A 26,194-nucleotide genomic window follows, 5' to 3' on the forward strand; every position below is an offset into this window, starting at 1 on the left:
TGTTTTGCTCAAAGTCACCATCTGGTATAATCAAAAGGCTCGCTGTAACATGGTAAAGTCACCCTAATCTCTTACACACTAAGCTCTCCAGTGACATTCAAGGACACTTTAAGAATCGAGTGTGAAACACACAACACTGGGGTGGTTTTCCCATGGAAGTACATCTTCTTACCTAACTAAATGGCCAGAAGGAAGGAAAAAGAGCCAGTGGTGATAATGCTAAATATGAAAGAATTCTAAAAGTAGCTGAAGGTCCTGTTGGGTCTGAGAAGCTTCTAGACTATCTCTGCATTGCTTTCTCTGATTTCAAACTTGGGTAATGCCTTGCAGGGCTTAATTCCCAAATCCTGCAAGATAATTTCAGAGTCTGCACCTTCATTAGGATGTGACCCCAAATATCACAGACTACTTAAAGGCTATTTCAAGAACATCACAAAGAGACCCTTCTGCCAATGTGCTATGGTGAAGCCGAGGAAGCTGTGATAATGCCGCGATGAGCATGCTCACTGTCACTGGATGAACTCAGTCAGGGGGGCAAGCTGATCCTGTCTGGATATCCTGTTTTTGCTAATTCTGTCACTAAAGTTGGAGGAGATTTAGGACCCAGAACTGTAGACGAGAGCTTTTGTGGTCAATTTTTTTCCTAGCTATCTTCACTACCATCTTTGGCATGATCACGTGCCCTGTACGAAATATAGTTCATTTATATAAATAAATAAAAAGGCCCAGCAATGGAATGAAGTTTTGGTTCCATTGTTTTTAATGACTGAGACTATAACTGAACACATATTAAGTTTTTATTTTTTTATTTTTATTTTTTATTTATTTATTCATGAGAGACGCACAGAGAGAGAGGCAGAGACAGGCAGAGGAAGAAGCAGACTCCCTGCAGGGAGCCCGACGCGGGACTCCATCTGGGGACTCCAGGATCATGCCCTGGGCTGAAGACAGGCACCAAACCACTGAGCAACCCAGGGATCCCCCACATTAAGTTTTTAAAAGTCAGATTATGGGTTTCCAGACTTACAAAGGCAGTGGGCCAGAAATTGCAGATAGAACATTTTAAATAAATGCTAATGAAGATCATACGAACACAAAAATGCCCCGGGACACCCGGGTGGCTCAGTGGTTGAGTGTCTACCATGGTTCAGGTCGTGCTCCTGGTGTCCTGGGATCAAGTCCTGCATCGCAGGCTCCCCATAGGGAGCTTGCTTCTCTCTCCACCTATGTCTCCGCCTCTTTTTCTGTGTCTCTCATGAATAAATAAATAAAATCTTTAAAAAACACACCCATGCCAAAGTGCCCAGTAATTCTGTAAACCTAAGAACACAGATGCCTGAGGACAGAGTTTTGTAATAATCTTAGGTCTACTATTGATAGTATTGTTATATTAAATCATGTCTTTTTATGTTCTGTATTTCTGGTGCTTGGGACATCTGGGACTTTACTGACCCTGGAAAGATTGCCTCTCACAGGATTAGCCAATTCCTACATTCTGAGATTCTCCTCGGAGTGCACCTTTCATATGCAAACGTATGTTCTCTATCAAGAGCCCAATAAGCCATCTACTCTTTTTCTGAAGCTCTTAAACTCAAGGCCACTATCCACCTGCCCTGATCACCCCAGGGCCAAGTATCAGACAACTAGCGACAGGCCCTATGCCCCAGGGCTCACTAAAATTATCCAAACTAAGCCTGTTTTCCTTGCCCTGCCTGTTCCTTCCCAGAAACCACAATAATGGCTCTTACCCTTGTCTTCTCGTCATTCCACTGCCTCTTGACTTACCCTGGTGCTTCTCCTGGCAGTCCTGTGTCCATGCTCTGTCTCCTGTTCTAGGGATCTGTAAGGATAAAAACCTCTTCCTTCGTGACAGTCATTCCCATGTCTGTGTGTCTTACTATACCTGCTCAAAACAAATCCCAGGTGCATTTTGAAACAATTGCCTATACTAGCCTGTGAGAGGTCATGCTCCTTTACCCAACAGAGGTAACAACTTCTGGAAAGAGGCTACTCAGGAAAGGGCAGACAAGGAGAAGTAAGAGAGACACCACCTCCGCCAATGCTGATCTGGTAGCTGATGCCAGGCTGCTTGGGACAAAGTGTTCACACGCCTAGGTCAAAGTGAGAAAAATAAGGACAATACATGTAATTTTTCAGAAAGCTCAATTCATGCATACTTTTAAATTCTAAAGTTAATTTACCTCTGCTGGTTTGGGGCTTAATTGTCCTCCCTGTTATGAGATGACATCATGTAGTGATCTTTTTGCCTTGTTTTGCTTCGTTCTTTAGCGTCCCTATTTTGGCAACATAAAAATTGGCAACCCTTAGGTTGCCCCCCAAATTTATTTTTGAAATTTAACCAGAGTGTGAAAGCCAAAGTCTGCCAACACAGCACCAGAAAATGGGAATGGGACAAGCAGCTGGTGCTTGAACCAAGCCTCAAACTATAAGCCTAATAAAGAAGATTCAATGAGTGCATGTGGTCTGGGGCCAAAAACCATTCACACACCTTTCTGCTAAAAGCATGGATTCTGAAGGGATCTCACTTTAATTGAAGATAAAACCAAAATTTAAAAAATAGCAAGCTTACCAAAAATTATTACAGAACAAAGGACAGGTTTCATGAAGGAGTGGGAGAGACACATTCAAGAAATGATTTGGGATCTTCAATAGAGGGTAGGAAAATTGCTAAAACAGAAACAAATAGGAAATCATATCAATTCTTGGTTTTAACACTATACTGAGAAACAATATAGTTGCCAAGAGCTGACCTGGGTTTTCTCCTGCTGAACATAAATTTCACAGAGTATTAACATCAGACAAGTCCACCCAGTGACCATGATGGATCAAGACAAAAATGAGACCCCTCCATAATCATGTCTGAAAAATACATTGTCCAAGTCACAAAGTACCAAATCCCCCTATCCTAACTGCCATTAGTGCCTGCTGCTTCTTCCCCAATCACAGTTCAGCCTCTATCTAATCTGTCCTTTTATAGGTAAGATTTACTGAGATAACAAATCATAGAATTGCCTGACTTTTTGGCAGCCCCAGCCCAGAAGGAACCCTCACTTCCTCGGACACTCCCCCAAAACACCCCAGTGAAACCCAGATCTCTCTCAAATACCGTCTTACAGAGATGCCCCATGGTTCTCCAGGGTGGGCGTTATCCCTCACTTCAACAAATGATAAACCCAGCCTATTCAACCACAAGTGTGCTCATGGTGGTTGCTAGCCAGAGGACATTATCAATAGGAGCACACAGAAATTCAGTGATTAGGGATCCCTGGGTGGCGCAGCGGTTTAGCGCCTGCCTTTGGCCCAGGGCGCGATCCTGGAGACCCAGGATCGAATCCCACGTCGGGCTCCCGGTGCATGGAGCCTGCTTCTCCCTCTGCCTGTGTCTCTGCCTCTCTCTCTCACTGTCTGCCTATCATAAATAAATAAAAAAAAAAAAAAAAAAGAAAAGAAATTCAGTGATTAGGTAACATGACAGAGAAACTTTCAAACACTAGTGAAGGTAAAGAGGCCTTCTTGTCAAAGTCAGAAATCAAACAGGAAACCCTAATACTGCCACCATTATCCAACATTGTTCTAGAAGCTCTAACCAATGGAGCCAGACAGAAGAAAATAATAAGTAAAGACAGTGGAAAAAAGATATAAAAGTAATATGGGGTAAAAAAAAATTGTCCCAAGAGAATCAATTGAAAAATATTAGAGCCAAGAGCAAGTTAAATAAAACACTCCGTTATTAATTAATATAAAACTCAAGAGTCACTCAGAATGTAAACTACACAGTATAATGTCAATTATATTCACAATAACAACAAAGCACTGGGAATAAATGTAACAAAAAATTTCAGAGGAATAGAGTGAAATACCTGAAAAAAAAAATGGCAAGCCTATACTATAAACTTAGGTAGAAAGGCTTGCTATCAGGGCACCTAAGTGGCTCAGGCTTGATCCCTGGGTCCTGGGATAGAGTCCTGTATCAGGCTCCCCACAGAGAGCCTTCTTCTTTCTCTGCCTGTATCTCTGCCTCTCTCTCTGTGTCTCTTGTGAATAAATAAATTAATTAGTAAAAAAAAAAAAAAAAGAAAGAAAGAAAGAAAGAAAGAAAGAAAGAAAGAAAGAAAAGAAAAGAAAGTCTTGCTATTTTAAAATTAAATATATCTTCTAGTTCTCTATATAAATTTCATATAATTCTCGTAAAAATCATATCAGGTTTCTGTAATTGAAAATATTTTTCATGGAAAATGCAGTTGAATGATGGCAAAATGAAAAGAACCAAAAATATTTAAAAGCAACAGTAACTAAAGCAGTATTGAACGACTACATTAGTAAGACAAATCAATGAAACAGCAGGAAGCCAAAACTCATATCCAGACATGTAAAAGGTGGAGTATATAAAAAATAAGAAGAGAAACATCAATTATTCACTATATGCCATTAGAACAACAGGGTATTTGGAAAATTAAGTTATACCTTAGTTCAAGTTATTAAAAAATTGATTGCAATATCTAAATATAAATACAGAATCCAAAAAGGTTTTAGACGAAAATATAAGTAAATAATAATCTCAAAAGGCAGGAACATATCAGAAAAGATGAACTGATTTAATTTCAAAATTTAAATTTGGATGTCAAAAATATAAAGGCTACTAAAAATCAGATGCAAATTAGGAAAAAACGTGTAACAAGGGAAACCTGGGTGGTTCAATTGGCTAAGCGGCTGCCTTTGGCTCAGGTCATGACCCCAGGGTCCTGGGATTGAGTTTCACGGGCTTCCTTGGTTCTCCCTCTGCCTGCTGCTCCCCCTGCTTATGCATTCTCTATCCCTGACAAATAAATAAATAAAATCTTAAAAAAAAAAAAAGTGTAACAAGTTGATATTGAAGTGGATACACAATATATATATATATTCTAATATAGAATTTTTACAAATCAATGTTTAAAATATGAATGCTTTAATAGGAAAATTGGGGAAAAGCAAGTAACACTTATCATTTACAAATTTGGGAAATACCTATAAAAATGATAATACCCACCGATGTTAGAAATGCTGAAAAACAATATTCCTCATTCATTTTTGGTGGGAGTATAAAAACTGGAAAAGAGACACCTGGGTGGCTCAGCGGTTGAGCGTCTGCCTTCAGCCCAGGGCATGATCCTGGAGTCCCGGGATCAAGTCCCACATCAGGCTCCCTGCATGGAGCCTGCTTCTCCCTCTGCTTGTGTCTCTGCCTCTCTCTCTGTGTCTCTCATGAATAAATAAATAAAATCTTAAAAAAAAAAAAAGACTGGAAAAAATACTATTATCAAAATGCTATCCAAACTTATTTCTAGATAATCAGATTATCAAGGATTTCTTTTTTAAAAAAGTGCTCATCACAGTTATCTACGATAAACACATTACTGTCATGTCATTTCTAAAAAATATGGAATAAAATAAAAATTGAATTCAATCCATTTTTCAAATCTATTTTTTCCCAAATTCAGCTTATTAGTCACTGCCCTCCTCAACACCATCCTTGCTGCTCCCAAATAACTGGTTTTATATATATATATATATGTTTATATATAAATATTCACATATTTTACACATAAAAATGAAATTGAAAACGTGTGTATACTTATATACATATATTTATATACTTTATATAAATACGTATTTATGTATATATTATATATGTGTATAAAATACCAAATATATGTGTGAATACACAAAAAGGAAACAAATTTTTTTTATGTGAACAGGATCATGAAATGGATCAAACTTATGCAGTACACAAAACATTCAAGAGCACTGCCCATTGTAAATACTATTCTAAATGAATTTCAAAGCTCCCATAAAGCAACAGGATTTAGTTACATGATTATCACTCTAAGAAATGAGACCCTGGAACTTCTTTGCTAATTTCAGATGATCCAGCAGTTTTGAGAATAGCCAAGAGTAGTCTAACACCAAAAGCATAAGCAACAAAAGAAAAGACAGATAAATCGGACTTCATCAAAATTAAAAACTTCTGTGCATCAAAAGGTACATATGAAGAAAGTGAAAAAAACAACCCAAGAATGGGAGGAAAACAGTGGTGCCTGGGTTGCGCAGTTGGTTGAGCCACCCAACCCTTAGTTTCTGCTCAGGTCATAATCTCAGGGTCCTGAGATCAAGCCCCCGCCTCAGGATCCACCCAGGTGGTATGGAGCCTGCTTGATTCTTTGTCTTCCGCTGCCACTCCCATGTGAGAGCATGGGCTTTCTCTCTCAAATAAATAAATATATCTTAAAAAAAAAAAAAGAATGGGAGAAAATGGGATATTTGCAAATCATATATCTGATAAGGGCTATTATCCAGAATATCCAAAGAACTCCTAGGGACGCCTGGATGGCTAAGTGGGTAGAGCATGGTCTCGGGTTTGTGAGTGCAAGTCTCATGTTGGGTGTAGAGATTACTTAAAAAGACATCTTAACGAAAAAAAAATTGTACAACTCAACCATAAAAAGACAAACAACTCAATTTTTTTTAAAAGTGGCAAAGAATTCAAATAAACATTCTTCCAAAGAATGTATGCAAATGACCAACTAGCACATGAAAAGCTGCTCAAATCGTTAGTCATTAGGGAAATGGAAATCAAAACCACAATGAGATACCACTTCACCACCACTAGGACAGCTATAATCAAAAAAAGGGAGAAATAGCGTGTTGTGGAGGATGTGCAGAAAGAAACTGGAACCGTTGTATATTGTTGGTGGAAATGTAAAATGGTAGTAAAATTGTGGAAAATAGTTTGGCAGCTCCTCAAAGAGCTGAACATAAAATTACCATATGATCTAGCAGTTTCACTGCTAGGTATATACCTAAAAGAACTGAAAACATATGTTTAAATAAAAAGTTGTAAAAGAATGATAATAGGGGAACGCCTGGGTGGCTCAGTGGTTGAGTGTCTGCCTTCAGCTCAGGTCATGATCCCAGGGTCCTGGGAACTAGGCCACATCAGGCTCCCTGCATGGAGCCTGCTTCTCTCTCTGCCTATGTTATGTCTCTGCCAGTCTCTGTGTCTCTCATGAATTAATAAATAAAGCCTTTTAAAAAATGATAATGGCAGTATTATTCATAAAAGCCCAAAATGGAAACAACTCAAATGTCCATAAACTGGTGAATGGATAAGTGAAATGTAACACATACAAACAATGGACTATTGTCCTGTAAGGAAAAGGAATGAAGAACTACACAGGCTATCATGTGGGTTCACCTGAAGAACATTACACCAAGTGAAAGAAGCCAGACACAAAAGGCCACATTTCATAGCATTCCATTTATGCAAAATGTCCAGAATAGGCAAATCCATGGCGACAGGACATGGATTTGTGGTCACCAGAGGCTGGGATGGGAGGGTATTAGGGAGTAAATACGGGGTTTCTTTTTGTAGTGATGAAAATGTTCTGGAATTAGATGGTTGCATATCAGAAGTCAATGGATTGTAGACTGAAATGGTTTAAATGAGAATTTTATGTTATATGAATTTTACTTCAGTTTTGAAAAAACAAAAAAGTACAGCCAGGGACAGCATAGCTTTCTCTCATTTCTTTAGTGGAAATGAGAGATGAAGTCTTGGAGATTAAGGCCCTACCTGATGACAGCTCAGGTTAAGAGACTGTGCAGGTGACACACCTGGTGAACAACAGAGCCAGAACTACAAGCTGGATTTCCTGATGCCTGGTTCAGAGTTCTTCTGTTTTTTTTTTTCTTTTTTAAAGATTTTATTTATTTATGAGAAAGAGAGAACAGGAGCAGGGGGAAGGGAGAGAGAGAACCAGGCTCCCCACTAAGCAGGGAGCCCGACGTGGGACTTGATCCCAGGACCCCAAGATCATGAACTGGATCCCAGGATCATGACCTAAGCCCAAGGCAGATGCTTAACTGGTTGAGCCACCTGGCACCCCCTAGTTCTTTCTGCCAGAAAGCAGCCTTGAAATCAGAGACCAGGCAGGTTGTCTATAATGTCTGGAAAACATACCCCAAGCCACCAGCACCTTCAAGATCAGGTGCTTCCCTTTCCATGCAGTATTTGTGCGGAGCTCTTGACCTGTGGCATCAGCCTTTGCCATGGGCAGCAGCCAACCAAAGTCAAGTGTACGTCAGCCCACCTGCCAATGCTTTTATTGATGGTTCCCTCATTATTTGCTTGTAGCTCATGATTTACATTGAGTGGAAAAATCACATTGTCATCACATTGCTCTAATCTTAAAAAAGCATGTCATTCACATTATCAAAGTTGGCCTCTGTCCCAGTGATATCTGAAGACATTTCTTGTACTAAAAAAAAAAAAAATGGACAGAATATCAGCAGTTTAGGACACATTGATAAAGACAGATCAACAGCCCTTTTTATAAATGGCTTCAAAGAGTACACTGCAAAATGGAAAACAAAGGTAGGCACTCAGAACTATTTTGTAATAGCTAATTCTTTGGAGATAAAATGAGAAAAGAATAATTTTTTTAAAGATTTTATTTATTTATTCCTGAGAGACAGACAGAGAGAGAGAGAGAGAATGAGAGAGAGAGAGAAGCAGAGACACAGGCAGAGGGAGAAGCAGGCTCCATGCAGGGAGCCGGATGTGGGACTTGATCCCGGGACTCCAGGATCACGCCCTGGGCCAAAGGCAGGGGCTAATCCACTGAGCCACCCAGAGATCCCCGAGAAAAAAATAATTAATGTAGAAAGCAATTCAGTAATTCACAATGAGGAAAAGACTATTTCGTCACATAGACCTGGGTTCAAACCCTGCCTCAGGCTTTTAGTTAGCAGGTTGCTTTGCATGTTTCTTTTACCTTCAGATATTTCTTTTGCAAAATAAGGATAACAGTAGTACCTACTTAATAGAGTTACCTTAGGATTAATAAGATAGCATACATAAAGCATTTAGCACAGAACCTACAGCATAGAACATATGAAGTTTAATGGGATGTGAAATATTTTGCCTGCAAAACTAAATTGTACCTTTAAGTTCACTAACTAGGCCAGTCTGGGTGGCTCAGCGGTTTAGCGCCACCTGCGGCCCGGGGTGTGGTCCTGGAGACCTGGGATCGGGTCCCATGTTGGGCTCCCTGCATGGAATGGAGCCTGCTTCTCCCTCTGCCTGTGTCTGTGCCTGTGTGTGTGTGTGTGTGTGTGTGTGTGTGTGTGTCTCATGTATAAATATATACAATCTTAAAAAAAAATTAGTTCACTATCTCTGGCAGTGGAATGGAGTCACAGAATGGTGTATTGGAAGAAGTATGGAACTAGCAGGGCACCTGGATAGCTCAGTTGGTTGAGCATCCTTGATTTCAGCTCAGGTCATGACCTCAGGGTTGTGGGATGGAGCCCTGTGTTGGGCTCATACTCAGTGTAGAGTGTGCTTGTCCCTCTCCCTCTGCTCCTCCCTCCTCCCCACTAACACTCTCTTTTTCAAATAAACAAATAAAATCTTAAAAAAAAAGAAGTAGTACAGCACTGAATCAGGAAACCTTGGTTCAAATCCTAGGTTATACACTTACTAAAGAGCAAGGTCTTGGGACTGCTCAGTAAATATCACTAAATCTCAGTGTCCCTACTTACAAAAAGGGAAAATGCCTGTATAAGAATGTGTTTCAAAATACTATCCTCTACACATTTTAAAATATTGGCTCTAGAATATAAACGTACATTCTAGAATTATATAATGAAACTAAAATAACAAGGTTTTACTGGGATAGGACTGCAGTGAGACTGGGCAGTGAGAGGTCTCCATCCTAAACCAGAAACCATCACCTGAATTCCATGAGAGGAAGCACGATTTTTCTGGGTATCGCTTGCTCCACTGCTAGACTGAGGGGGTTGAATAATCATCACTCGTAGACTGAGGAGGTCTCTTTCAAGCTCTGAGATCCAATGGCAGTGTATATTCAAATCCATGATCAATTTTGACTCTCTTTTCTTTCTCAAGAAAGAGGAGAGAGACACTGCTATTAAAGGACCCACAAGAAAAACTGGCCTGTCTCTACCAAGGGTCAGAAAATGCCCAGGCCATTCTTGATTCCCATGGCGCACGGGTTTGTGAACTATGCAACATCCAACTGGATGTTGCCACTGGAAGTTCAATGACAGCAGTTTTCTTCTCCACCCTTGAGCCACAAGGGAGACAGATGGTAAAGGCTGTTTAGCTGATGAGAGTTTTCTTCTATTCAGGTCTCCGGCCGCAAGCTGGAAGAGTCTCTCTCATCCCGTGTAATCCTTCTTACTTCTTTCCATAATTAATTCATTGCAGATCTATTAATTGGGCAATAAATTTTCAATCATTGACTTACTAAAATTTAGCTAATTGGGATGCCTGGGTGGCTCAGTGGTGGAGCGTCTGCCATCAGCTTAGGGCATGATCCTGGGGTCCTGGGATCAAGTCCCACATCGGGGTCCCCATAGGGAGCCTGCTTCTCCCTCTGCCTGTGTCTCTGCCTCTCTCCCTGTGTCTGTCATGAATAAATAAATAAAGTCTTTTTAAAAAATTTGTAACTAATTATAGGGATTTCTTCAATCTTAAAAAAAGAAAGAAATCTTGTCACGTGCTATATATAACATGATTTAACCTTGAGAACATTATGCTAAGTGATGTAAGCCAGTCACACAAACGCTGTACAATTCCATTTATGGGAGGTATCTAGTGTAATCAATTTCATAGAAACAGGAAGTAAAATGGTGGATACCAGGATCTGGGGGGAGGGGAAATGGAGAGATAGTGGTTTGGGTTTTTTTTTTAAGATTTCATTTTTATTTATTCATGAGACACACACATACACATACACACACAGAGGCAGAGACACAGACAGAGGGAGAAGCAGGCTCCATGCAGGGAGCCCAATGCGGAACTCAATCTCAGGACCCCAGGATCATGCCCTGAGCCAAAGGCAGACGTTCAACTGCTAAGCCACCCAGGCGTCCCAAGGGAGTTAGTGTTTAATGTTAACAGAGTTTCAGTTTTGCAAGATGAAAAGTTCTGGAGACTGGTTGCACAACCATAGGAGTATGTTTACACTACTGAATTGTATATTTAAAAATGATTAAGATAAATTGTATGTTATGTGTATTTCACCACAATCATTTTTTTAGTCTAACTAATGACATGATTATTTCCATATGACTTGGGAAGTAAAGGGCAACCGATAATTGTGGATTATCATCATTTCCTTCTCTTCCCTGTCATCCCAGATGGGTCTTGGGCTTTTTGGAATCCTGAACATACAAATGTTCATAGTTATGTCTCCTCTTTGGAAACAACGTGGCCTCTAAAGTATCAAATGAATGCCCTTGTTCTTGGCTTTCAGCCAAATCTCTACCACATACCTGGCTAACTGGATGTTCATTTTGTTGAACAGGCTAGCCTACTATCAAACAAGTATCTCTGGGGACAATTTCTGTATCAGTCGCTCACATAACAGATGGAAGTCTTCAATCATTGGGATTTCTCTCTTGCTAAGATAAACACACAAGGAAGAGATTTTTGAATGGGAGAAGTGAGGGCAAAGGAGAAGAGTGATTGTAGAACTCATTGTTTTGGAGGAAGAAGGATCTAGAATGGGCATCACCATCAGGATGGGGTTACGGTGGCATTGAATAGTAAGAAGACAGCAGGGTCACTGGGCATCTAGGGCTGGAGTTAGCCAATTTGGAGAGGGGATTGGGGGGCGACACAATGGCAGGGAATACCAAAAAGCATTTTACAGACTAGGGGATTTTGTTAAGTTCAGTGGAATTCCTATTATATTTCATTCACTGGCATCTGCCCTGGAGAAATGGAGAATCACTCCTCAGCCACACAGGTTTGCTGTGGGAAGAAAGGCCTGGGAGCATCTTTGGAAGAGATGCTCATGATCCAGCATCCTCAAACTATGTCTGAGGTAGAATAGAGGGAGTTCCTAAGAGGAAGGAAGGAGGCTGAGGGACCCCTGGGCACGGCAAGGGAGAATTAGGCCAACAATACTCCCCTATGCTCTCTCTTCCAAGAGGCTCAGAGTCCTTCACAGATAGTAATCAATCTAACCTAACCCCACTGCAGCCCAAAGTGGACCTTGCCAAAGACACAAAGGAAAAGAGTAAAGAAGTAGCTTTCCTCATTCATATTCACTACACTGGCTCTTTCCCTTCACCAAAACCTAACATCCCAGCCCAAGCCACACCCATTGACCTCTAGTGATTATCTGCTAGCACCTGTAAATGCAAATGCAAACATCCATGTCCCACAAGCCACATCTGGGTATCTGGGCTGAGGAAGCCTGTTCCCTCCTTTCCCAAACCCTTACTAGAGGAACAGCAGGCCCTTAGGGTGACAGGTAGACAAAACCACTTCTGACCGACCATACTTTAACAAAACCTATAAATACAGATTTAGGGGAGGAGAGTGGGTGCAAGTCAGGGGCCCCAGGACCCACTCACTCTAGTTCTCTTCCTCTCTCTGTCCCAGGGCTTCAGACAGGAATGCACTGAGATGTTGGCAGTCACACTGCTCATTAGCTAAAAATTAAAGTGATGGTTATTCAAGTCAATCAAAATGGTGGGCCTAGGTGTGCTTTTGAATATCACCATTGTTACACACACACACACACACACACACACACCCCAAATACCTTTTCTCTCTTGTATAGACATGAAATATTCAACCACTGTAAGTATTGATCTTGGTAAGTGCTCTTAGTCATGAATGAAAACAATCCCATAGGAACAGCTCTTATGTGGTAAGGCAAGACTGAATGAAAATCCAGGGAAGGCTGCAGAAAGCCCAAGCCGGAATCATCCTCTGTTGCTAATAACTGGGCAACTAAAGCAAATGTGGGTTTGCAGAGGCTAAAAGTGGCTGGGGTTCTGGATGGGTATTTCCTCTTCAAATCTCCCCGTCCACACATGCTAGGTTTACAATTTCAAATTTCTACTAAAATTAGGGAGTGTTCAAACAAGAAGCTGATGCTTAAACGTCTAAGCTTCCAAATGGACAGGAAAAGAGATATATTATTCAATCCAATGAAACTTTGCCTTTCAAACTTAAGTTCTAATTCACTGCCATCATTATAGGGGTGGCCATTCTCAAACTCTGCCCCCTGATCTGCCATTTTTAAAATAATCTCTTCCTTACCTCAAGGCATTTTTCTGCTCCCTTTAGGACAGTAAAATTACCAGCACAACTTGTTGAAGATGAGGATACTCACACAACCATGATGCTATATGATCATGGTTTGGCCCTCATCCAATGTATGCACATGGGAAAGTATCTCACACTCACATTTCAGTGTAAATTACATTATTTAAAACTTTTGTTTCAACTGTCTGATCATTTGGGTTCAGGTGAGTTTTTTGGATTGAGTCCTTCAGGTTGGCTGTGAAATATCCATACTGAAATATGGATATCAGGTACCCTCTATATCACTGAATTAGAAGACAGAGCTGGGAGAGGAGGAATCAACTAAGTAATTAATGGCCCCACCTTTTGAAAATGACATTAATGGTTTATCTTTCCTAGGATTGGTGCAATAAAAGTCAAAAGCTGCAAAACTCTATGCCATGTCAGGAAACGGCAATGTGTTCTGGCCATTATCACCAACTCTTAATTGTTCTCCATGCGTTCACTATAAGCACACAATCTGAATACCAAATAAATGCTAGTGGAATCATTCAGGGAATGCGTATAGACCACTCCCAACTAGTCTGAAAGCCCCTTAAGAAGAAATCACCTTGAACTTTTTATAGCTAACCTTCTCCCTGCCCTACAAGGCAAGGCACACAATAGGTATTCAATAATCAATCATTGACTGATTTTCCATCTTCACCAGTAGGCATGGGAGAGAAACAGCAAACAAGTGTTAAAACATTTCACACCGTAATTTATCGATTGAGAAATCAAGGATGTGGGGAAAAAAATGCACAAGTATGAAGGTCACCCTGATAAAGAAGAAAATGTGGTGTGAGAAGACTACCGCACTTAAAATGCACACTGTTCACAATGGCCAGAGATAACAAATATTTTGTAAAATCAAGGTTTGCCAAATCGGTCTCCTTTGTTTCTACATTAACACGGTATAGGGGGTCCAGTCCATCTTTGACAATGTATTCAAAATGTGAGGGATTTTTCCCTTTTCTTTTCTTTTGACCCTTTGAACATAATCCACTAAGTCTCCATCCCCAAAGCACCTCCCCAATAGTGGCGGGGGGAGCACTCTGGGAAGCCCTTGCTGAGATACTTAGCGGAACTTTGTTCTCCACATGGGCTATTTGGAGCGTCTCGGGTTCCTTGGGTGACTCCACAGCCTCCCTCGTTTCACGCCGCGAGCAGGAGTCAGGGCGAGCGGATCCTCCCAGGCGGTCCGCCCAGGCGCTGACCATGGTCCTGGCCTCCGAGCTCCCGACCCGGGCGCCGAGGGCGCGGGAGAAGGTACCGGTGGGAGGGCGCGCAGGGCGCGGCGGGGAGCGGCTGTGGAAGCCCCCGCCCCTCCCGAACCCCGGGGAGCCCCCGGGCCTGCACGCGAACCCTCCACTGCACGCTCCCAGATGCATCAAAAAAGGGTGGGGCACCCAGCCACAACTGCAATCGGAAGCCGCCCAGAAGGGTTTAAGAAGAATGGAATCGGTTCAACCCTCCCCCCCTGCATCGCCATACGACCCCCCCCCCAACCCGGGATCGGTTCTTCCTTCACCCGCACCCCCCACCTCCCAGGCCCGGGGAGGCGCGGGCAGCCTTTGTGGGCGCACAGCCGCCCATCGCCGAGCCCGAGCCTCTCCGCGCCCTGCACGGAAGAGGGGCAAGGAGGGTGGGGTGCCTGTGCGGGTTCGAGGATGCAATATCCCAGCGAGGCTGGACGGAGGAGGGCACGCTGGCATCCTCGGTTCTCCACCGAGCTGGGAGGGGCGACCCCCGCCTCTGGTCCCGCGTCTCGAACACCCCCACCCCCACACCAACCTGGTCGTAGATGTTCTGCAGCGCTTCCTTGCCCGAGGCCCGCCGGATCTCCACCTTCCGGCTCGATTCAACAGATGGCTCCCCGCCGGCGCGCCGGCCCTGCCGGGGGTGCGGCTGCTGCGGGTCCGGGCCCAGGTGGGCGACGTCCCGCTGCTGAGCCACCACCTGCCCCGAGCCCCGGCCCACAGACAGCGAGTCGAAGTCGATGGTCTTGTTCTCGGAGGACCCTTCCACTGGGCAGAACATGCCACAGAATTTCTGCCGGGGCTTGGGGCTGCCCGAGCCCAGGTTTTTAAAAAAGGCAGGGACTTCTTCATCCTCTGCCGGCTTCCCGGACTGCTTCCTCTCGGCCATGGCGCGGGAGCTCAGGGAGGGTCCTCGCGGTGCGTCCGTCTGCAGGTCCCTAAGTCGGCCTCTCTGTGCACAAACCCCCGGGCTGCCGCCGAGGCTGCCGCTCTCTGCCTACCGCAAGGTGTACAGAAAGGAAGGAGGGCTGGCGAGCAGCGGCCCACCCCTCCCGGCCCCTCCCTCTGACCCCGCTTTCTCCCCTCCCTGCCCACGCCCCCCGCCGCCGCGCCAGCGCCCGCGAGCAGCAAAGTTGGGTCTGGGAGGGCGGCCGCTGCGGCAGCAGGAGGAGAGGCTGCCAGCTTCCCGGCAGCGGCGGCGGCAGGGAGGCGCGGGCGGGCGGGGGCGGGGCGGGGCGGGGCGCGCGCCGGGAGGGGAGGGGCGGGGCGGGGAGCGGAGCGCGGGCCCGGGAGGGGAGAGCAGGGCCGGGCCGCCGAGAGCCCCGCGCTCCGGAAGTGGAGCGGCCAGACCACCCGCTAATGGATGCGGAGCGCAGGGCCCGCCGACCGCTCTCCGCTCCGGGGTAAGTGTGGGGCAGCGCACGCAGGGGCGGAGACCCGAGGGCGCAGTCCCTGGCCTCCGCGCCCCTGTCCCCCACCCCCACCGCATTGCAGAGGTGGGCCCGGGGCGAGGGAGGGCGCCCTCCCCCTTACGCGGGGTGTGAGCTGATGGATGGGCAGAGAGGGGCGAGCCCAGGGAGGCCCGGACACCCGCGGGCAGGGGAAGGGGCGGCGCTGACGATGGGGAAGGGGTGGCGCAGTCGGTTTAGGAAGGTGGGGGCCTTACGAGGCACGGGACACCGAGCCTTGTTAGCCACGGGCCTGGGGGGGCCACGCAGAGATCGAAACGCAAAGGTTCTCCTCACTCGCAGCACCCACAGTGGTGGGGGGCGCCCAGCCAGGCGGGGGGAAATACAGAGGGGCGTAGCCCAGTGTGTGTGCGTGGAGGTGGGGGGGGATAAAGACATAGGCCTGCGGGCTGTGGGAGTGTAGCAAAAAGTGCAGTCTGCAAATTCTGGCACGGACGGCAACTCGTAGTAAGAGTGGGTAGGGACCTGCTCTCGTGCCCGAAGGCGCCGCGTGCCGTAGCTGCGCCACTGCACCAAGAAGGGCCCGGGAGAATGCCTTCATTTGCTATCTTCCACCTTCCCTGCCAAAAAAGAGGGTAAGACGCAGACTGAAGCCCATTCCCCAAGTCCCCGGCCCTTCCTCGCGCCCGGAGCGCCCCGCCTCGATCCCCCGCCCGCGTTGCGCACTGCGCCAGAGCCGCGGCGTCCCCCAGGTGGCCCGAAGCCCAGTGCCTGGGATGTAAAGTGCTGGGGCGCGAGTCCGCTGATGGGGTGGGAGATCGGGTGCCGCCTGTGACTGTGCCTTGAATGGTGTGAGGCCACGCGAGGGTGCGTGGGGCTGGGTGTGTGCGGGCGGCTAAACCAGCCACAGCTACTGGGTTGGCGGGCAGATAAGGAGCATTTAGATTTGTGCCGGGAACGCGGTCTCTGAGAGTCCTTCATTGCTTGTTCCTGTCCCCACGTCCTTTCCATGCATCAGTCCCTGCCTCTGGCCGATTACAACCCCGCCCCTCTTTCCATAGTGGCAAAATCCTGCAGAAATGATGCCCATCCTTTGGCGACTGGAGACGGAGATCTGGGCATGCTCAGTAACCAGGGTGGGTTTGGGCTGGGAGAAGCTGTTTACCGCAAGACCCGCGTGCAGGGCAGCGTGACCAAGGATTCACTCCCATTGTCAGCTCTTGCCCCTGCAAGGATTAAGTTCGGATACGCTCCCCCCACCCCCAATCGTGAGGGACAGTTTGGGGAATGGAGTTGCATTTGGAGGACAACCGGTCACAGTTTGAAGACGAGCCCACCATGGCAGGTGGGAAGGAGGACCCTGCTGAGAACGGGAGACTGAGGAAGGAGAGGAATATTTGTGTGGAGGGGCCAGGACTTTGCACCAGATGTGCTTCGCATTTGAATAAAGTGCTTCCACACGAATTACATCATTTCCTACCCAGAGCAGGCACGCGAGATAGGAGTGCTTTTATCATCACCCATTTCCAGAGCAGGAAACAGATCTAGAGAGATTGAAGCACTTTGGCTAAGGTCACTATGTAGCTAAATGATCCAGCCAACAACGACACCTGAAAATCTGAGTCCTTTTTTTCTTTTTAAGATTTTATTTATTTCTTCATGAGAGACACACACAGAGAGAGGCAGAGACACAGGCTGAGGGAGAAGCAGGCTCCATGCAGGGAGCCCCATGTGGGACTCGATCCCTGGTTTCCAGGATCACACCCTGGACTGAAGGCAGCGCTAAACACCTGAGCCACCCGGGCTGCCCGGAAAATCTGATTCCTTTTCCAACTTATCCCATCTTGACCTAAGAAAATACAAAATTTTACTTTTTTTTTTTTTTTAATGTGCCAATATTTTCATTGCAGGTAGAGATTGCCTTTGGAAGAAGCAGCCACCCACAGGTAGCCTAACCTCAGCATGGCCGTTATTATGTAGACCTTGGAGATGTTTCTTCCTGGGCATTCAGTGCCTTTTTACATCTCGTATTTCCTTTAAATATCACAAGGAAAGTAATGTTACCCCCGTATCTCTGAAGGGAGAGTGCAGCATGGAGAAGCTCACTGGGCTCAGATCCCTGGGGCTGCTGGTTGAAGGTGGGACCCAGTATTTTGCTCTCTTGGCCCTCCGGCACACCCCAGGCCTTCAGCACCTTCTAGAAGGACTTGGAAAATGTGTCTGCAGCAGGAGCAGCTGCCTCTATAGCTGCAAGTTGATGTCTGGGGCATATGAACCCCGTTTGGATGGATGGGGATCTTTGAGACCTACAGAAGAATATTCGTAGCCCCTTAACACATACCCCATAGCTGTAACTGGGAGACAGTAGGAGCTCTTCCCTTTCTAGGGTACCCAGACTCCACCACTCTCCATGGATGGGCTTCCTGTTTTTCTTTTTCTTCAAATGACCCATTCAAGCCTAAATGCTATGAAGCATTTTTAACATTAATCGCAAAAAAAAACAAAAAAAAACAAAAAAAAACATTGCATTTGTAAAGCCTGCCCAGACATAACAAAAGGGAATTGACTTGTAATTCCAGGTTTGATTTATTTGGTCCAATTTTTTAAAAAATTGTTAAACCTATACTAAATTATTATGCCTATATTACTTTATATTATACTATATTATATTAAAGTGTAGTATGTAAATTAAATTGTTATACCTATATTGGTTTTAAATGTTTGAGTGATTTCTAACTGGATTTTTTTAATTAAAGAAATGCAGCAACTTGATATCGATTCGTAGATTTAACTAAGTTGTAAAAGACTGTCATTTTTTTTAATAAGTGCATTAACAGTCCTCATCACTGGATATTATCAAGCCATAAATATATACTCTTATTATCTATGTGTAACAGGGCAGTTTGGCTTGGCTGGAGCTAAGAAAGACCCAGACACACCATTGTGTGGAGTTGGGTGACATCTTCCTTTTCTAGAAGCTGAATAAATAAGCTCGTGACTCTCACGGAACAATTGGATCGCGTAACAGGTATCTAGCCACACCTGACTTTGCTCTTAACATGGGGAACATCTTGAGTCCTGTCCACAATTGGGGCTCAGACATTAATTGGCATGTCTAATGAGCAAATGGTGGGGAAGCCAGATTGCAGGAGGGTCCCCAAGAGAAAAAAGTCACCCTATGCAAAGAAGAGGTCTAACAGTGGGGTAGGTGCAAATCCAATGTGAGATGGAACCCCTACTTCCATCCTGAACCAAAGCACGATGCTCCCCCAGAAGGAAAGGGCTGTGTGGTAAAACTGGCCATTGTTTCACTAGGAGTCCAAGCACCCCTGCGGTGACACTTCTCTCCAGGAGTTCTGGGTGCCAAAGTGGAGGCCTCTCCCAGTGACTAGTGCGAGAGGAGAGGTGAAGCGAGGCAGCCAAGACTTGGGAGAGTGGCAAAAGCAGCTCTTGCAGGTGCCTCGGGCAGTCGGAGGAGGGTCAACACCACCACGTGGCTGCTGGCATCGGGGAGAGCCACAGCAGCCACTGGACCGCAGAGCAACAGGCAGTGGCACGGTCATAACCTTGATAGGAACCACCTGCCTTGGGTCAGGTCTAGAGACATAACTGGAAGTGCTGAGTTCTTGCCACTGGGCAAGTAAGGGTTATTGGTCCAGAAGCCTTTGGGACTGCTGTTGGAGTGGCCAGGCCCCAGTCGCTGGTAGAGTATAATAAGATCAGGAGCTCACCCAGGATACTCTGAGTCCTAAGGCAGTGCCTCGCCACACCACAAACTATTGGGTGGCCAGAGAGTTAGGGTGAGTGATAATTGGACGATGGCGCTGGCGCTGTTGGAGGACTGGTGCAGGATCATGAGCGTGGATGAACAGAAATCACTGGTGGTTATGGGGATACCGGTGGACTGTGATGAGGCTGAGATTCAGGAGGTTCTCCAGGAGACCCTAAAGTCTCTGGGCAGGTATAGACTGCTTGGCAAAATATTCAGGAAGCAGGACAATGCCAATGCTGTCTTGTTGGAGCTTATGGAGGATGTTGACGTCTCGGTGATCCCCAGTGAGGTACGGGGAAAGGGGGGTATCTGGAAAGTCATCTTTAAGACCCCTAACCAGGACACTGAGTTTCTGGAACGACTGAACCTCTTTCTGGAAAAAGAGGGGCAGACCGTCTCAGGTATGTTCCGAGCCCTCGGGCATGAGGGAATGTCTCCAGCCACAGTGCCCTGCGTATCACCAGAGCTGTTGGCTCATTTGTTGGGACAGGCGATGGCACATGCCCCTCAGCCTCTGCTCCCCATGAGATACCGGAAACTGAGAGTGTTCTCAGGGAGCGCTGTGCCTGCCCCGGAAGAAGAGCCCTTTGAAATCTGGTTGGAACAGGCCACTGAGATCGTCAAAGAGTGGCCAGTTGCAGAGGCAGAAAAGAAAAGGTGGTTGATGGAAAGCCTGCGTGGCCCTGCCCTGGACCTCATGCATATAGTACAAGCAGACAATGCGGCCATAAGCGTGGAAGAGTGTTTGGAGGCGTTTAAGCAAGTGTTTGGAAGCCTCGAGAGCCGCAGGACCTCCCAGGTGAAGTACCTGAAGACCTATCAGGAGGAGGGGGAGAAGGTCTCAGCCTACCTGTTGCGGTTAGAAACCCTGCTCCGGCGGGCCGTGGAGAAACGAGCCATCCCCAGGAATATCGCAGATCAGGTCCGGCTGGAGCAGGTCATGGCAGGGGCCAGCCTTAGCGAAGTCCTTTGGTGCAGGCTGAGGGAGCTGAAGGATCAGGGCCCACCTCCCAACTTCCTTGAGTTAATGAAGATAATCCGGGAGGAAGAGGAGGAAGAGGCCTCTTTTGAAAATGAGAATATTGAAGAGCCAGATGAAGGGGATGGCTATGGCCACTGGGATGACGAGGCAGATGACTAAAAACCAGCTTGGAGCCAGTGCACAGCCAGTGCACCTCGGGACATTTCCTTTTATCCGGCTAAGACCGGGTGGCTATTTTTGTCTTTAAATGGATGCAACTGAAATCGAAGCTTTCAAGCCAGGTCTTGATTCTTCTTTCTAAGAAAAAAAAAAAAGTATCCCAGAGTTTCTTGGACCCTATATAGATGATGACTAAACACTGGATTCAATTCCAAATATGAGATAGGAAGTCTGAAGGAATCTGAAGCACTTGAAGTTTCCCCAATAGACCAAAGTTTACCCATACCATGAAAGAAAGAAATGACATGAGGAACAAAATATCTTTTGTAATCTATTTAAAAATCCGAGCTTTTTGACTTGTCAGGTGGATTTCCTTTCTCAAATCAGCACATTCTTTCTGAGTGCCTAGCAGTGTGAAGCACTGGTCAAGCAGGCAAGAGTCCTACACCCAGGAGCATGGGCCATGCTCTCAAGGAGCTTTACTGCCTCATTGAGGATGTGGCCTCTGCATGGGAGAAGCTAAATGACCTAATGTGTAAATAAGTCACAACCCCAGTAGAAGCGCCATTGCCAAATGAATACAACCACTTCCGCTATGATGTTTCTTTTTCTTTACTTCGGATGCACTCCTCTACTTGTCCGCTAGGTGTCAGATGGTTGGTTCCAGGCACTATGATAGGCCCTCAAGATACCCATGACTCAGCCTAATCCCTGCTTTCAAGAGATCTACAGTGTGCAAGACACCTTCAAAAAAGTGTACACATTATGGGAAGGCATGCTAGAGAGGGAGGATTGGATTTTATGAGCAGACCATTCTGATCAGAGAATATTTTTAGTGGTGACAAAGGGGACAGAAGAGAGGAATGGAGCTCGTTATTTATTGAGGGTCTATTATGTGCCAGGTGTTGTACACATATCTCATTTAATGTAGACAGCAACATCAGTAGGGTATCATTTTGCCCTTTTTGAAGGAGAACGAAGACAAAACTCAGAAGAGTCAAGTGGTCTCGTCAATATCGAAATCCTGACAAGCAGCAGAGCGGACACAGAACTCTGACTCTGGCTAATCCTCTTGCCACTACAATCATGATTTTCAAGTCGTGCTGTATAGTTCTGCAGATTTTTTTTCAGCAGTTCCATCTTTAAAATGTATTTTAAACTCTTCACATCTCTACTGAAGGACAGGTAGATTCAAGTGCGTCGATATCCAGATGTTCACACATTGGCATTCATCCGCAGGCTCACTTATGTTTCCAGATTTTTTTTTTAAGATTTTATTTATTTATTCATGAGAGACAGAGAGATAGAGAGAGAGAGGCAGAGACACAGGCAGAGGGAGAAGCAGGCTCCATGCAGGGAGAGCAATGTGGGACTCGATCCTGGGACTCCAGGACTCCCTGGGCCCAAGGCAGGCACTCAACCACTGAGCCACCCAGGGATCCCCTTATGTTTCCAGATTGACTTGTTTTGTGCAGGCCTTGGAAGTAAGGTTCCCTTGTGATATCTGAGCACATATCTGGACTTCTCTTAATTGTTCATAGATTTAAGGAGTTATGGCACCTGACAGGTGTTTAAATCATGTCCATGCATGCCCTGTGATGTAATGTGTGCTAATAGAGCATAAGTGAGCACCATTCAGTAAATGCTAGTTGATATACAGCATCACGGTAGCTTTTTGTATACAACAAACTTCTCTAAACATCAGTTTCCTCATCAGGAAAATGGGAACATAACAAAATAGGGTTGTTGTTAGGCTCCAATGACATAATGCCTTTGAATCACTTAGTATGATGTCTGGAACATAGAAAGTCTTCAATATATTAAGACTCATGGTTTTCATGATACTTACTGTCTGTTCAACGCATGTTCTCTTTATTGTTCTAACAGTTATGCAGTAATAAGTAAATATGTCAGCTGTCAGTCAAGTTGTGACAACGTTGCATTAGAAACCATTTTAGCTTCTCTGGTATATTCCAGTGCTTGCTGCCTGTTACCTTTGCGATAAGCATTCCAGCAGCTGTTGACTATTGTTAGTGATTTGACTTGGAAACAATACATTATTCTTTCTGATTGTGGATAATTTTAAAGGAAGAATATCTTGAGATTGTAAGAAAAGTATTTTTGTTAAAACTACCATTTGTAATCATTTCTAAGTTATAATTTTTCAATGCTGTTCAACCAAAACGATACAGTTGTCCAGTATACCATAATTTCATGTTTTTTGTATTCATGAAAATGGCATGTACAAAGTAAAATGTTATAAACATGAAGTTATAAAATAAATACAAGCTAATAAAATTCTGAGGTTTTTTTGTGTATTTCATGTATTGTGATTCTGTATTAGCTATTGCTTGAAGAAGTTTCATTACTAAAAAAAAAAATTAATGGACAAGGTTAGAAAATCAAACCAAAGCCAAAAGGTCTTGAACTCATCTAGATAGGAAAACCTAAGAACAAAATGCTGAAATACTTGAGCTTTGTCTCCAGGGCTGAGAGAGAGAGCACAGTCCACCATGATCGATTTTCCTTTTTAAATACATGGAGACAACATATGGAGGCCTATTCCCTCAGAGACCTCCAACTCATCTTGGGCAAGTTACTGTACAGATAAATTCGCCATGTCTATTTTGCCAAGAGTGAAATAACCTAGAGGTGAAATATTGTGTCTTTTGGATGAAGTCCTTTTTTTTACCTTACAAATGTGTAGGAGTAAAATTCCTCTTGCCATTGGGCTTTTGAAATTGTTTCTCTTCCACTTTTCTACAGTGCAATGGGGGAGATAGATATGCACACAGCATATTATTATTAACTATAGTCATCATTGGGCTGTGCACAGTGCAGATCAGCCTTTTACAAGATGAGTGTCCTAAGGGATGCCCAACACCCTCTCCCAATCACTTGAGAAAAACCTCTTAAAAATTGGCCTCGTCTTATACTTACTATGTCTCTGGTCCTGACCCTTGGAGTCTGAGGCCTCCAAAATTACATAGCGCACTGCTGAAAACAACTTTTCACCATGGCCATCAGCTTCTTCAGGCCTTAGTGTCATCGGACTTCTCCATCTGTACCAGCCAGTACTGCCAAGCCTCATATCCTGTGGTCATCACTGTCGACCCCAAATGCAAGACTCTGATCATTAGTTCTCATATTTTTTCTCCTGTCCATGCTACATTGTGTTTCTCCCAGTGCTGATCTTCAAGGTCCTCCAGTGTGCCTTCCTGATACTCACGAAGCCCTAGACAAATGAGCCTACATCATTAGAGTCCTTGCAAAATACTCTGGCACCATATTCCTTAATTGAACCCTGGGTTTTCCTGGTAACCTGCTGCTCTCACGTCTCTTGAGTGGAAGCTGCTCAGTCTTCCATCTCAGGAAAGACTGAAGAGTGCTGGAGTCACTTCTTTTATTTCACATCATCACTTCCTCACTTACAAACATATTTCCTGGCATAAGTTGACCCCCTCTGCCCCACAGCTCACTGTGGGTCAGTCCTAACAAGCCTGGACAGAACATTGGCAAAGCAACCCAGTGTGTGAAGAGTGTATATAGGATGTCATCTGGCTAGATGTTATCTCTAGCAACAATAAGTAGGAAGAAAAAGATAATGTAAGCCATATCTAAGGGAATCCTACAAGTCAAGACTGAGAAAGCAAAGGTGTTGGAAGTTAGATTTTGAAGGAGTGGAGCCTGAAATGAAACATAGAAATTAAGCAAGAGGATCTGAGACAGTATTGTCAAATACACTCAGAGTTCATTTTTTGTTGACCACCAGCATGATCGTTAGATGGTCTAAAGACTCATGATCAGAGCAGATATCTCTCTTATCTCCTTTCTTTCAGGGTGGGCCAGAAGCTCCCTGAGTTGCTCAGGGAAGACTTATACTCATTGAGAAAGTCTCTTGGGAGGCAGCCCGTGTGGCTCAGCAGTTTAGCACTGCCTGCGGTCCAGTCTGGTCCTGGAGACCTGGGATCGAGTCCCACATCAGGCTCCCTGCATGGAGCCTGCTTCTCCCTCTACCTGTGTCTCTGCCTCTCTCTCTCTCTCTGTCTCTCATGAATAAAATCTTAAAAAAAAAAAGTCTCTTGGGGTGCAAGATGGTGTCCATAGATGGGCTTCCCAGAAGCTAGCCTCCCCCACTGTAGCAGGCTCTGGAGTTGTCCCTGGTCCTGACCTGTATTATACAACCTTCGCTGTGCCCAAGTGGTCTTTGACATCCCAGATGAACATTTTCTTAAAAACTAGAGTAACCCCAGAAGTAGATGCCAAAATCAATTCAATCATAAGAAAAAAAGGGTGTAGGATTTCAATCTTTCAGGACACCAGCTGGAGATGCCCATTAAATGTGTGGTGTGCTTAAAGCAGCAGCTGAGACTTTTTCCCAATCTGCCCCACCCCCACCCACCCTTGAAGGGAAAGATTACCAAAGGGAGGCATGACCCAGACTATGTAGTGGTACTGGAGGCTAGGAGCCTAGGCAGGAAGTCCCCAGAGAAGGCAGGGAAGGTTCACCTCCATCCCATCATGTCCCAGACATGCCCCTGCTCTGCACAGCGAAAAGGCAGTCCTGCTGATGGCTTTCTTTGTCTTCTTGGTACGACAGCTTTCCCAACTAACTTAGTTACTAATATAGCTTTCTTGAAATAACAAGCAATTGTCACAAAAATAAACTTCCTTTTTTTCCAGCTTTATTTAAAGTATAATTGACAAGCAAAAATTGTGTATATTTAAGGAGTGCAATGTGATGTTTTGATGTATTCATAAATTGTGACATGATCCCTACAATCAAACTAATTAGCACATTCATCACCTCCCATGGTTACCATGTGCATGGGCACATGTGTGTGTGGTGAGAACACTTCTATCTATTCTCATAGCAAATCTCAAGCACACAGCATATTATTATTAACTATAGTCATCATGTTGTCCATCAGATCTCAGGAACTTCTGCATCCTGTATAAGTGAAAGTTTGTACCCTTGAGCAGCATATTCCTGTTTCTCTCACCTCTCGCCCCTAGTAACCACCATTCCACTATCTATCTCCTTGAGTTCTTTCTTAGACTCCATATGTAAGCGAGATAATGCAGTATTCGTCTTTCTGTGTCTGGCTTATTTCATTTAGCATAGTGTCCTCCAGGCTCACACATGGCAGGATTTCCTTCTACAAAAGGAAACTTTATATTATGAGCGAACATAAGAAAGGCAGTGGAAACCAGTTAGGGAATAAGGGACACTGAGTTCTGCTAACTAGTCATCACATTGCATTCCCTGGTAAAACCCTACACAAGGAATGGCAAACCTTTGATGACATTTTTTTTAAGATTATTTATTTATTTACTAATGAGAGAGAGAGAGAGAAAGGCAGAGACACAGGCAGAGGGAGAAGCAGGCTCCATGCAGGGAGCCCGATGTGGGGCTCGATCCCGGGACTCCAGGATCATGCCCTGGGC

The 26,194-nt window shown here is 44.9% G+C and overlaps 2 protein-coding genes across 4 annotated transcripts in view; one reads left to right on the top strand and one right to left on the bottom strand.

Moving 5' to 3' along the window:
• Window positions 1–15,383, bottom strand: part of DPYSL2 (dihydropyrimidinase like 2) — a 137,665-nt gene extending 122,282 nt beyond the window's left edge. The window contains exon 1 of the mRNA XM_025463033.3: window positions 14,960–15,383. Within this exon, the coding sequence (XP_025318818.1) occupies window positions 14,960–15,313 (354 nt within the window). The 5' untranslated portion in view covers window positions 15,314–15,383. The remainder of the gene's footprint in view (window positions 1–14,959) is intronic.
• Window positions 15,384–15,671: 288 nt separating this feature from the next.
• PNMA2 (PNMA family member 2) lies at window positions 15,672–23,044 on the top strand. Of its 3 annotated transcripts, XM_025463037.3 has the most exons (4): window positions 15,673–15,827; window positions 17,744–17,779; window positions 18,731–18,861; window positions 19,149–23,044. In XM_025463037.3, the coding sequence occupies exon 4, from the start codon at window positions 19,652–19,654 to the stop codon at window positions 20,744–20,746; it is 1,095 nt and encodes a 364-aa protein (XP_025318822.1). In that variant the 5' UTR covers window positions 15,673–15,827; window positions 17,744–17,779; window positions 18,731–18,861; window positions 19,149–19,651; the 3' UTR covers window positions 20,747–23,044. The 3 variants fall into 3 exon arrangements, with proteins under 3 accessions (XP_025318825.1, XP_025318822.1, XP_048956762.1); XM_025463040.3 differs by lacking the exon at window positions 17,744–17,779 and having other exon boundaries at window positions 15,672–15,827; XM_049100805.1 differs by lacking the exons at window positions 15,673–15,827; window positions 17,744–17,779 and adding an exon at window positions 16,275–16,468.
• The last annotated feature ends 3,150 nt before the right edge of the window (window positions 23,045–26,194 follow it).

Source organism: Canis lupus, chromosome 25, assembly GCF_003254725.2.
Source record: "Canis lupus dingo isolate Sandy chromosome 25, ASM325472v2, whole genome shotgun sequence".
Classification (NCBI taxonomy): Eukaryota; Metazoa; Chordata; class Mammalia; order Carnivora; family Canidae; genus Canis; species Canis lupus.

Coding starts and splice junctions, on each gene's coding strand:
- PNMA2 (XM_025463040.3), top strand. CDS start 19,652: ATGGCGCTGGCGCTGTTGGAGGACTGGTGCAGGATCATGAGCGTGGAT.